General features: G+C 39.5%; 1 protein-coding gene across 16 annotated transcripts in view; it reads left to right on the plus strand.

Moving 5' to 3' along the window:
- The window catches only part of rimbp2a (RIMS binding protein 2a), a 61,868-nt gene extending 54,720 nt beyond the window's left edge, over positions 1-7,148 (plus strand). For all 16 annotated transcript variants that reach the window (XM_079659548.1, XM_079659540.1, XM_079659542.1 and 13 more), the window contains 5 exons: positions 476-644; positions 763-863; positions 1,149-1,220; positions 1,963-2,127; positions 4,314-7,148. In XM_079659548.1, coding sequence (XP_079515674.1) covers positions 476-644; positions 763-863; positions 1,149-1,220; positions 1,963-2,127; positions 4,314-4,547 — 741 coding nt within the window. In that variant the 3' untranslated portion in view covers positions 4,548-7,148. The remainder of the gene's footprint in view (positions 1-475; positions 645-762; positions 864-1,148; positions 1,221-1,962; positions 2,128-4,313) is intronic.
- Positions 7,149-14,172: the final 7,024 nt, after the last annotated feature.

A 14,172-nucleotide genomic window follows, 5' to 3' on the forward strand; every position in this document is an offset into this window, starting at 1 on the left:
TACGAGAGACAGAACGAGAGCAAGACAGACAGACATTACGAGAGCGAGACAGTTTGTCCCCGTACCACTGGTTGAAAACGCTGGGAGCGCACCGTTTAAGTTTGAAAGTTGAAAAGTTTGTGTGTCTGAAACGCTATGTGATACAGTACAGTTTACACAGCACAGTACATGTTCTGTAGCTACTATTGCACTAAATGCTAACACTTGAATACGTTATGCAAATATACAACTTGTTTGTTGAAATGTTAATAAATGGGAGCTTCCTCAAACAGCCATCTCTTTCCCGACAATCCCCTCTGTGCACGAACCCTTATGGTAATTAAACATTAAAACACCTGCGGCTTATAGTCCAGTGCGGCTTATATATGTACACATCATTCAATTTAGCTGCTACGGCTTATATTCAGGTGCGCCTTATAGTCCGAAAATTACGGTATGTGTTTAGGGATCTCTTAACCTCTCTCTTGTCTGACAGGTGTACGGTGATAAAGACACAGATGGGTTCTACAGGGCGGAGGTGAGGGGCCGGATGGGGCTGATCCCCTGCAACATGGTGTCAGAGATCAGAGCTGAGGACGAGGAGACCATGGACCAGCTCATCAAACAGGGCTTCCTGCCCCTCAGCACCCCCGTGGACAGATTAGGTACTACGCGGGGGTACTCCCTCAACACGTGCACATCTGCTCCTGTTTTGGAACTGAGGGGTTAAACTGTGTATGACAACATGATATGAAATATCATACTGTTTGTTTTTGCTTCCAGAGCAACACAGAAGAGGCCTCCGTCGAGATCAGGCCCCCCGGAGGATGGTGGCTCTGTACGACTACGACCCCCGAGAGAGCTCCCCTAATGTTGATACGGAGGTATCACTCTCTGCCACACACACACACACACACACACACACACACACACACACACACACACACACACACACACACACACACACACACACACACACACACACACACACACACACACACACACACACACACACACACACACACACACACACACACACACACACACACACACACACACACACACACACACACACGCAGATCCAAGGAAGTGCTTTACAAAATAACAAAAAAGATTAAGAATTATTTGACTTGACTCGCCTTACTTTCTGTTTCTCTGTCTCCTGATAGGCTGAGCTGACTTTCTGTGCTGGTGACATCATGGCTGTGTTTGGAGATATTGATGAGGACGGATTCTATTATGTGAGTGCGACTTGGTCATGTTTTCTTGTCTTATCAACACTTTATATTTATTTAATTTTAATGTCTACAAAAACTGAATTGTCATCATCCTTATTAAAGGCTGCCCCAGCTGTTTTTCCAGTCACTATGTGAAGCTAAGCTAACTGGCTGCTTCCTATAGCTTTATATGTATACAGTACAGACATAAAGGAGGTTTAATTCTCTAATACTTTGCTATATTGATATATCAATGATTGATTGGAATTTGTCTCGGTGAGCTTACTTAAACAACGAGAGAGAAACGTAGAATATACATCTTTTTTTTTAAGACAAAGAGTATCAAGTAATATCCATGCTCGGAAAAATTAATGAAAGTATAAAACAAATGGGTGAAATTAAATGGATCAAATAGGAACACTACAGATAAACACTAGCACCTGTAGGGAAATGAACAGAAACACAAAATTACCAAATAGATAAAGTGCTTCAAATACATTTTAAATCATCCGCACCACTGCACAATTATTTAACCTGACGATTGGCTGCAGGATTATAATGTTACCTCAGGATATGTGTTGTTCTGAATCCTGGATGTTCTGGTCTTAAATCCTCTTAGTTTTATGTTACTTTCATTCTCAGAGTGTGAAATCTTCAACATACCAGCCTTTTATCAGTTTTAAAAGTAATGCAGGGTTAATAGTGTCCAGCAAACTTTGAATGGCTTTAGTATGAAATGCCTGTGTCTCCTCATTTCCGTCCCCAGGGTGAGATCAACGGCCACCGCGGTCTGGTTCCCTCGAACTTCCTGGAAGAAGTGCCTGATGACGTGGAGGTGTATCTGACCGACACCCCGTCCCACCAGCCCCAGGAAGAGCCTGCCAACCGGCCCCCCCCCAACCCTGCGGCCAGCGTCTCGGAGGGCAAACGGGTACACCATCATCGCCGCTCTCAGCGCTAGGCCCTGTGTTCATCCATCCTCCGTCCTCTCTCTTGATTTCCGTCTCTCGCTTCCTCCACTTGCCGTCTGTGTGCTGTTCATTGTGTGTGTTCGTCCATGTGGTGACAGTGGTGACTCTATACAAACTAACCCCCTCCTCCCCCTCCTCTTCCTCCTCACCCTTTGGACAAAGGGGACAAAACCCCAGTGCTTACACCTTTCTGAGCCTCAGAGAAAGGAAGAAGCAAAGCCTGACATGGACAGAGGGAGGATAGACTGGGAGCTCTGCGCTGGGTGATTTATGCATGTAGCACCGGTTAAGGAGGACTTGAAAAAAGGCTCGACTCATTCCTTACACAAGATAATTTGGTACCTCTTTGCACTGAAACACAAAATCAAATTGTGGTTATTGTGTATAATAATAAGTGCTTTATTAAACACATAACAATGGCTACCCAATGACACTGAAATAAACGATTTGAGGGAATACTTTAAAGATGACAAAAGACAGAAAAGCATGCCTTTTTCAAACTTGATACATTTTATAATACCTTTCTTGGCTCGATTGCTGTATTTCCTTAAAAGAGGCTTTGTTTCTTTATGTATATTGCACACACATCAAATCTATTTTTCAGCCGTGTTGACAGTGGATATGCCATGTTTGCTCTGAGCTCGAGAGACAAAACTAATCGCAGCACTGATACATCCATACTGTATTGTTACAATGGAACAATAAAAGAAGAAATTGGATATTAAAAGCAATCTTTTTTGCGCTTTGTGTTCCTGTGTGTCGGTGGTGGTGGTGTTTTCAGTTTTCAGTTTTCATAGTGGTGTGGGTTTTAGCGACGGTGACTCTGCTGCCACATCTGATTTCTTTCTTGTTTTTCCTCACCCGCTTGGCAAAACTAAACAAACAAACAGAAGAAGATTGTTCATTTCACACCATAAATGGCTCTGTCTGCCTTGTACAGTAAGTCGGCAACTTGAGATACCAAACTCAGGCTCTAATGCACACAGCTGGTGTATCGCACTAAGGCTTTAGAAATGCCACTTTACATTATGGAAGCACTCGTCAAGTGTTTCTGCATTGCCTCTTTTTTTCCAGTGGCATGTCAAATCAGTCAAATGTGTCATTCATACTGGTTTGAGTGTACATGAAATGTAGTAAAAATGGTTTTACATGTACACGTTTCCTCATGTCAGCAAAAGTGTTTTTTATCACTGACAATTTGGACCACATTTTTGAGACATCTAGACTAAATCTGAATTTCTAAGATATCAAAATACAATCTTGTTAGCGATGATGCTAACAGAGGCTAAGTGTGCAGCTGCTGCATTAGAGCAACAGCCTGGTATTTACAGTTGTGTCCCTGGGTGTTGTTCTGATTGTACTGTATGTTCCCTCTTGGCCTTCTGACAGTGGACCCCTCCCCCCCCCCCCCCCCCCGGCTCTGTGCTGATGTTGTGCTCAACGTTTGATGCGTCTTCCTCTTCCTCAGTGTTTCCTCTACTTCTTCTTATGTTTGTCTGTGCGTTTGAATTTAATATCAACAATTGATTTATTGTGAAACTATGATTGATAGATTGACAACTCTCATCCCAAAGGGTAAATCACAGAAGTGACGCCAGCCAAATAAAACATAAGAATCACTAAAACTACAGACACTGAGGTAGATAATATAAACATAAATACCTACAATTGTAACTAGAAGCTTTAGCTTAAGCTAAAAAAAGAAAATCTAATTCTACATAACTATATTGCCTGTACATATTCTTACCACAAGTAGAAGGCTGTATAATCCTCTTCTTCTTGTGACTTCTATGTAATAGTAATATAAAGTGTTAGTGGTGGACAGTCATGTGACACATCTGCCATTAAGAAAAAGAACCTATCAAATTTAAAATAAAATGACATTTGATAAATTCTGACAAGCAACAAATTTGGCAAAACCGCTACGCTCATTGGCTAGTCTACTCAAATACTTATTTAAAATTGTTTGATGAAAAACATAGACAGATAAATAGATAGACGTATGGATGGATAAATAAACGTATGGATAGATAGATAGACGTATAGATAGATAGATAGATGGATGGATGGAGAGATCTGCAGTGTGAACGTGTTGCTTCTCTTGTAAACGCCGCCCCATGCCTCCACCCATCACCTCTCTCCTCAGGTTGCCACAGAAACCACCGACACGGTCGACAACGGCGCCGCGCCTGTGCGAGCGCCGTCCCCCATCGCTCGGCCCCTCCTCCCAGGGACCATGAGACCCATCAGCCCTGCGAGGGGCCCCCGCCTCCCTCTGGAACCCCGGGACCCCCGGGACGAAGATATGGCGAACAAGAAGAAGAAAGGACTACTTTCCAAGGGGAAGAAGCTCCTGAAGAGACTCTCCCCTGTGAAATAGGAAGAGAGAGCGTACATATCGGGCTCTGTTTATTGCATCCATACAATCAACTCTGATCCAACAGCACATGACAGAGAGGATGGACTGTGAGAGCCTATTTTAAAATAACAAGTGATACAATTATTCATGTACGGATACAAATCACATAAATTATGTACAGTGCAGTGCCAAAATCAAGAGAGGTCGCCTGCAGACACAAAAACATATTACGGTACTGTGATGTATTTCAAATCAACGGATGACTTAAAAAAAAAAAAAAAAAACTAGGATTTTCATGACATGTTTTTTTCTTTATTGTAAAAACAATTCCTTTCAAGCAGGGTAGCTGTGAAAACAAAGCATCTCAGTTCCTTTCTTTTCAAAGCAAACGACAACATTTACGTGGAGTATTGATGTTGCCACTTCAAGGAAACAGAGACCATACTCCTCTAAGAAAATCAAAAAAAGACTACACTGTTATCGAGGCATTCTGTGAAGTAATGCCGGCTGCTAACACAAAGGCTTTATTCAGTGCAATATCATAGAGAGGCGGTAGCATCATGTGGGAAGAAATGAGACATTTCTACTTGTACCTGTGATTTCAACAGAGGGGAGTTTTTCTAAAAAGTATATCAGATTGGCAACGGGGCATTACAGCTGTCTCAGTGGCCTTTATGAAAACAATATGAGCGTGACATTCCTCGTTTGATTCACACCAGGGTTTCTTTGTTTCATGACTTGTCTTTTTTCCGAGAGTTAAACAAGAGCAGAAGTGTTTGTTGTCCTCGCTGTCAAACTGTCATGAAACGCCTAGTTCTAAAGACTACATTTTGTGTCTGTCTTCCTATTGCACAAAGGTTGGTTTTGATTGGTTAAAGATGTTTGGTGTGCCTGAGTATGTGATGCGTTCATGTTTTGCACCGCTCATGTTTCTTGTTCACTTTTCATTTCTTTTCTGAAGGAGAGGCCATGCATTTATGGGTCCTGTGATTTAGTGATGTGCTGCTACCTCCATTGCCTGTGCACTGTTCAGTTTTGATGTCTCATGTTGATATAGCCGGCCAAGTTAAAGCCTCATAGATTACAAAAAGGTCCTGCTTGAGGTCTGTGAAGAGAAATCTGAAATGATTTAACATTTTGTATCTGGTCACATTTATTCTCTATACTCTTAGTCACAGAAGGACTATATATAGTATACTGTATAGGGATTTGGGTAACAAACACATTGTATTCCTATGATCTTGGATAATGTACCTATTTATGAAATAAGCACATGTACTCAAACTCTGGAGACTTGAGTTTTATTTATTTAGAAACAAGCCAACCTATTTGCATAATGCCACAAGATTTGCACTCAGAAATGTCATCAGGTCAGACAAACTCAATATTCTACAGACTGTCACACTGACTCTCTACTAATTCTGTTTCTCATATATTGTCAGTTTAAAAAGCCCCAACATTTATCTTTCTTCCAAGATGGATGACGCTGCATGAAGTGAGAACAATACTGACGTTCGAATTAAGGTTGATGACTGAAACTGAATGACAGCTTTTATTATTGAATTATGTTTTACTTGATTCAAAGTCATTTTTCCTCTCAATATTCAGTTTAAGTTTACAGAGTTCATCTTAGATTCAGCATGGTTTTTTGACTTCAACATTCCGTTGCCAGAATTTCTAACAACCTTAGTTATAACAGCTGTTTGCTGGTTTTCAGAAAATTGCAGCGCCTGTAGTTTGGAGATCAAATAAAATGTTGATTCGGAGCTCTAAAATCCACCGAATAACAAACTTTGATATAATTGAAACTACAATGCTAACATGATTGCATAAGTCACAGCTAATAATTCAAACATTTATCTGGTGACCTTGAACACAACCCAATTCCCTCAGTTTTGCTTCCTTTTGAGGGTTATTGTGTGTGTGTGTGTAAATTATACAAGATTATAGAAATAATGTGTTGGAATAACTTGGATTACTAACACAATCCCAACGTTGTGTGTGTTGTGAGGGTGGCAAAAAGTGCTCTAACTGGAGGGATAGTATGTCTTATAGCTTTAATAAATTAAAAACGTCTATCTCTGCTTATTTTTTTTATAATCTATCAGATTTATCTTCCTCATGTCAAGTTGCTCTCGAGGGTTCTTTGTCCTCATTATTTATTAAAATTATTATTTAAATGCAATGACAAGTGAGGGTTTTGCCAAAATGGAATGTAAGGGAAGTTTGGCTGGATTTAGGTTTACATGATTTTTGTTCCAAAGCTTGTTGTGTATAGTTTCTCTTTCACAAAGTCACACATTCCTGTAACACGGTGTCCCAATACCAAAATCATTCTCTCGTGAACGGGTGTAGTGTCTCTGAACGCTGTAGCTCTTTTGTACTTTTAATCCATTTGTAGATAATTTCTTAATGTTTCTACTTGATTTTACGACAGCCTTTTTGTTAGTGCACTGAGAGTTCCTCTCCCTGTAACAGACTGCATTCTCCATAGTGTCCTTTGAATCAGATGTATCGGTCCACCGTATGTGCTTGCTTTGTGAATCAAAGGTTCAAAAAAGAAAAAAAAAAGACAAAGAGAAATCATTGGACAGTATTTATGGTGATTCATTATGTGTGGGTGTGCATGTGAAAAAATACAACTTTTATAACCAAATTAAATTTGATATTTTTTAGAAATGCATTGTCCACATTCATTTGTCTATATATAACATATCCATGTTTTCTGGGGACACACTGGTGTAACACAATGGTCAAAAAGAGTATATTTTATTTTTATGCTGAAAATGACAAGCAAACACTTTATTTTTCGAACTTTGTCTATTTTGATCTTTAGATCTCCTTAGTGGCCCAAAGTCTCGTGAGATAATTCCTCACTCACAAACAAAACATTTCAGAAAACTTGTAATACAAAAATGAATCACCTTCATGTAAGTCATCAACTTACTATCTAATAGTTACATTTTTTACCCTATTCACAATTAAACACCAGAAAATCTTCCCTTCAGTCACACTTAAATACACAAATATTTCCGTTTTTCTATTTTCTGGAGGTTTTTACAAAGTATTTTTTAATATTCACATAATATTCATAGCCTGGTTTTCAATAACATTTTATTCCTAAATATATGAACATTTTATTTTTGTATGGCCGTTTACAGTATTACTGATTAAGAAAGTGAAAAACCTTTGACTCTTATATGCCTTAATGACAATAGTTTAATTTATCCACCATTTAAACGTTTTTTCTTGAAATTACAAAAATTATCACATTCTAAAATGAAGACTTAAACATAACATTTCAGAAAAGTTGTAATACAAAAATAATTGTATTTATGTTGTATCGACTGGGGAATGTATTTGGTGATATATACAGTATTAGTGTCCTGCTTTAAGAGACCATCGCACCATGACATTATCAATACTGTTAAAAGCTTCATGAGTAATTCATAAAAAATATTAAAAGTTGCAGAGAAAATATACATGACTGAATGATATCCTGGATTTTGGTTTAATGTTTAATCATTACAGTGTCACACAAACTAATGAAATCTGATGTTTAAAAATATGCATTCGAATATATTTAGGATGGTAGACATGTACTGTAGCAACTGATATAAATGGAGCTGACGTTACATCATCATACTGTATGTACATACATCCCTTGATGAGCATATTTTAGTAACCTGTGTTTTTATATTACAATCAACGTCAGACACCATCGCCAAGGTTTCATCTTTTCCTAGCCGTGTGGAAAACAGTATATCTTTTCCTCAGCTCTTTTAGGTAACAGGCTTGTGAATAGTGTGCTAATGGATGCAGAGGCGATGTATTCCAGAGCTTTATATGTGGATGTTCTAGTAATTACAGCACCTAGTACACTCAGAACAGCCCACAAATAGATAATATTTTCAGCAGCTTCACTTAGTATTGGTTTATAGGTGGCTTGATTGAGCAGCCACTATTTGTCATGACCCCATACTGTGGTCAGCTGCAACAAATTAAGTATGGAAACATACCAACAGCTTTTAAAAAATCTTTCCTCATCCTCATTAACAGATGACAATAATGGATTCTTTTGATGATAGGACAAGGCAAATAATGTGATTTGATACTCATCTGTAGGAGCCAATTACATGTACACCATCTACTCGACAACATGTTTTTCGGAATGTAATATTTTTTCTACCACCTGTCTAGTGTTAGCCTGTCATTCACTAAATCAATCGCATCAAATCATGTCATTACATGCGTGAGAAAAAGCTGAAATGCTGGTGCCAATGTTCAGTTAATTAACAACAACACTGACCGTCAGTAACAAATGGATTTGTTTTTAACAAGTTTTTTAACGAGTTTTCATAAAGTCCGACATCCAACAAAGATTCTTGGATTTCCTTCATGTCATTTTAGATCAGTCATGATACATCTGACATATCAATCATCAATTCTCTCACTACAGTAAGTAAATTAGTACATTTTTTCTCTCCATTTCACCAAACATCATGTCCACAAAATGTAGTTAAAGGCAGTAAACACTCAAATCAAGGCAAACAGATTGTGGGTGCACAAAAACAAATAACCCTGATAAAGCCAGCCAAAATACAACACCATATATTTTAGTACTTTTATTCACATCTGCCTGTTGGGCGCTGGTACCCCTCAGTCCTCTGGAGGGCAGCAGTGCTTCTCTGTCTGAGTCTCTGATCTGAAAACTGCAGCTAAACACAAGGGATGTGATTCAGAAAGTGGCAAACCTAGTTCTCATCGATGTCTATAATTGCTTAATTTCAACATTTGCTGATGTCAACACAGGAACACAGACACAAAATCCACACAATAAAAAGTCTGTCGGGCTGTAAAGCACATCCTTAATGTTAGCTTCCTCTTACTTTTTATACACTCCTCATTGCACACACATAATTGTGTTTACCATATGCATAATATGGATGTTAATTTAAGCAGGAGAGACACTGGGAGAACACTGCAGTGTTTCAGTGGGGTTATGATGAATCCCCCATGGTGCTCTCAGGGAGGCGACATAGAAAGGAGATTGAAATTGTGAATCAATGAATATTTGTTTTGTTGCTTCTAATATATTTGCCCTCCTTCCTCTCCCTCCCCCCTCCCCTATCCACCATTTCCTCTCCCTCTCCTCCTTGCCCTTATTTCCCCTCTCTATCCAACAGATCTGTATTGAGCTGTAAGTCTGTGGAGTTCCCGGGGGCTAATGGGTGTTTAAAATTCTTGCCAGTTGTAACCTCTCTATCACTCCCTTTTGTCCCGCCTGCTGCGACACCAGAGGGGGGGCATAAGGAGACATCCATCTTCTGCTGGCCTTTCTGAATATTTCACAAAACCCCAGAGTGCCAGTTAAACACTCAATATCCATTTGACCCTTCTGCCCCAGAATCACAGCAGGGATCTCTCAGGTAAAATATTTTAATTTGACTTTGATATACCGAGAGGCGAGTCGGACATTTCTTTTGAAGTCTCTGGGAACCATTTTCAAAACTTCCCTGAGCTTGTACAGTAGCAAGGTGGTAGAGAAGGTAACAGCGTATGTGCCTGGCACTGTAAAATGATTTGAATATAGTATGCTTTTCATTTTACATGTTTTATACTCTTCCTTATATGCTTACAGGGGCGGATTAACTGGATTGATGGCCAGAGGGCAATAATAACCTTTGGGCCCCTATTAACCCCCTTGTTTCTTTAAAGTGGTTGACTTTCTGTTTGTATTCTATAACCTTTACCCTGATTTGACACAGACACAATTGAAGCTTGCCAATGTAGATTTGTATGACATATGGCAAGAATCCACCTGCTGTGCATGAAAAAAATCCAGCCTTGAGTTAGGAAAATACAATAAAAGTATTTGCATGCTAAATATGCGAGACACAAACATTATTCTCTCAAAATAACCTCGAGCTGTCCACAGCTACATCAACCCTTTTTTCCAGCACTTTTTCCAGCATTTCCACGAAAAAAAAATAGATCCCACTGAGTACTTCACAAGTGTGTCCATGCAGCCACTCCAACAGTAATGTGTTTCCCAGCAGGAGGTTTGCAGCAAGCTTCTTACCTGCTCACCCCGCGCTCTGAGGGCAGGCTGCCGGGGGGAGGATGTACCACCTGGCCGGTAACTCATTCGCAGCCCCCTGCCGGCATGGAAAACCGATGTTTATGGTGGCCGAACTCCGAGGAGAGCAGTCGTTCGTCACCAGCTGAGGAATGTTGCCTGACGTCAGCGAAGAGAAGAAACCCAGGGCCTCCGCATTGCCTTAGTGCGGGTTACAGATGGGGTCCAAAACTAGCAAGTCACATGAATTTCTGGGAGCAAATTAATTGTATTTGCTATACAAATATGGCCAGGATCTGTTGAATTTTCGGAATATTGGGTTGCAGATTAGAATGTTCACAAGGAGGGTTCGTTTAGCATGAAACACTTGAAATAAGAAAGTAGAAAGAAAGTGAGGTCAAAGAAAACTATTTCTGCCACAAAGTTAGCAAGGATTGAGAGTCAGACCTAAACATCTCAGATGTGGGTGTCTCACACTGCACTGTAACTTTAATTCATGTACTGTACCTTTGTTATTCATGTTTTATTATCTTTGCTTTTAAATTAGTGTTTTTAAATGCCATTTGATATCCTTGCTTTTAAATGAGTGTTTTTAAATGTCATTTCATAGTATGTTTCTTAATGCTCTTAATGTCTTACATTTTTGTAAATGCCTTGTGTTGAAAGGTGCTATATAAATAAACTTGACTTGCCTTGCCTCGGTGATTCGTCTTCAGCTGCTCAGAAGTTGGAGACCCTCACATGGAAGTTGCCCCTCAGAGCTCCAGCACCTTAGTGTTGCTGTCTGGCTGTAGTTTCACAGGCGTATCAGTAGCTTTATGTTCAGAGACTGGCCTCTATCACACCCTGGAGACCACAGTAGAGAATACAGAAGCAGTTATTAATGATTTACACCCAGAGGGCTTTTCAACAGTATTCTTCATTCACCTTTTTCCTTCTAATATTATATTCCTGTCCACACCTGCAGCATCATGGGGATGGCATTGAGAAGAGTTGATTTAATCCTTGTGTGATTGATTGATTGATTGATGGAAGTTAGGACAATGGGATTATTAAGATGGAAAATTGCTGGAGTTCAATATCCATCACTGAACTGGATTAGTGTCAGCAAAGGTTAAAAGCTGTGATCGCCCAGGTGTGCAGCGAGGAGTCAGCTCGTGGATAACCTAGCTGTCAACTTCCAGATGGAGGTATGATGTAACCTGTCCTGGTTTCCACTTCTAAACAGCAACTCTAATATAATATGTTTTATTATTGGACTCTTGCAGTCATTTAAATAAACATGAATCTATTATTTTTAATGAAGTGGATAACAAATAGACCTCCTGCTGTTTACTAAAAACATATGTCTCATGTTTAAACCATTCAAATATTTAGAAAGGAGAAGGGCTTGGAACGTAATGATGACACTGTGCCATGGGAAGTTCAAAATAAAAGCATATCGTAAGGATGATGATTCGTATCAATGTTTTCACTTTGGATCATTGAATCAGATGATGGGAATGGAAACAGCTATCCAGGGGTTATAAACCAACGTATTAGACAGATTGAAACCTGATGATGGCGCTAGAGCAAAAGTAAAAGGTTTAACAAAGTGATCACAATTCATCCTGAGGGGGACATGATGCACCAAATTCCATGGCAATCCATCCAATAGTTGTTGACATATTTCAGTCTGGGAGAGAGTGGCTGACATCCCTAGAGTCACCCTGCAGGAGCCTTAGATTCTTAGAAGACTCAATGGTCTATTTCCTGAATTCGGACTAAGCTAAAGCTTGAAGGAGTTGCCACTGAGGTCATTTCTGTGCGAACTGCTACCTGTTTTGTAAAAAAAATGAACTTATCTACATGGATTCAGGTCTTGATCCATGTTGCAACACATATAATGACCTCCAAAAATCTTTGAGCCACATGCCGCCTGCTTTATGTTGAGTATTGTAGTCACACATGGTGCAGTGGACCACCTCTCCATCATCTCTAATAGCAGCTTCAGCAGCAGCAGCAGCAGCAGCAGCAGCAGCAGGTTGCAAATCTGGAACAAAAACTGAGATCTGGAAGGGTTCCCAGACTCAATAGTCGGTGGCCTCTGCCACTGTCAGCTTTAATAATCTCATCCAGCCAAAACTGCAGATACACCGCTCAAATTAAAGCTCAGAGGCTTCAAAATGCAATGCAAGTACTAACTGTAAACACTACAGAAATGTGTACAGTGAAATCCAGCTCCTCTCCTGAGATAATACCATTAGTTCTACAAAGTTTTATTGGCATTTAGAGATTCCCTGAATGTCTCTCTAAGGCACACATTTGTTTTAATCAGCCACTGCTGTCAGGAGAGGAAATGTTTATTTGCCAATGATGCATGCATGCATCATGCTGGCAAATTAGTGTCAGTGAACAGGTATTTAGGGGGATGTTAGAGGGTGGAGAAGTGAAGACTAGTCTGACCAAGTTCGTAAAACACTTTTCAACTGTAAATTTGATGTCAGCACGAACACGTACCCCGATGTCGCTGTTCAGAACCGCATGCATAAACCCGCTCTGAGACATCAAACTGCTCATATTATGTCTCCCTGGTGGGAGGGCACACTGTAATAAGACACCATGCTACAGTATTTCAGTACTGGCTTTGAAGTCACACTAATGCTCAGTGTACCTCTTTATAATTAGTCTTTGCGATTTTAGGTCAAGGCAGATAAAGGGATACATATAAAAAAAGAGAAACATCATTAACCAGTGGTGTTAAGAAATTAAATGTGGCCCGAAGGCCTGATGTAGCCCAGAAATAGTTCTACTCTACTTTATTTGAACTGTGGACCAAGAGTGAAGATATCTCAAATTGTCCATAAACGTATGCGGGTTTCATACAAGGCTGAAGTGGAATTAGCACGAGTGTTTGCTTATCCGTTATTACCAAACGAATAGTGTGCAGTGACACCAAGAGGCTTCAGTTATAGTGCCTCCTCCCATCTGCTCCATCCTTCACAGCATGATCCACGTGACGCTGTGAACTGAGAGTATGCAGCTGACAGCTGGCAAAACCTGCTTTAAACTTTTTGTCCCTCAAAAACTGGCTTATGTAAAGTCGCGATTAATACAAAGGCCTTCTGAGTTTATTATGAACATCTGTGCACTTTTTAGACATTTAAAAAAAATAGCATATACAAAATAAATATGTCAACAGTGCATAAATAAGGGAGGAAATACGTTTTTTCTAAATATAAAAAAATAATTATAACTTTTTCATTTTTTATTTAACTTTTTTTCACAATTGTCAATAATATCATATAATTACTTATAACAAATACAAATACATACTTTTTATTATTATTATAATTTATTTTGTTATTGTATTATTATTATTATTATTATTATTATTATTATTATTATTATTATTATTATTACGAGTTGCTGTGGACAAATCCGCCCTTCTGCCCAGAATAATATGATAATTTAGTTAATTCTACATTTTTAATGACTGGTGGAGGAACCACTGATCCCCCTTGACCTCATGTGCATTTAATTTGCTCACAGCTCTTCCCCTACCGGCGATTGCCCACGTGGGTCCGC

The sequence above is a fragment of the Notothenia rossii genome, assembly GCF_949606895.1.
Source record: "Notothenia rossii genome assembly, chromosome: 11".
Taxonomy (NCBI): Eukaryota; Metazoa; Chordata; class Actinopteri; order Perciformes; family Nototheniidae; genus Notothenia; species Notothenia rossii.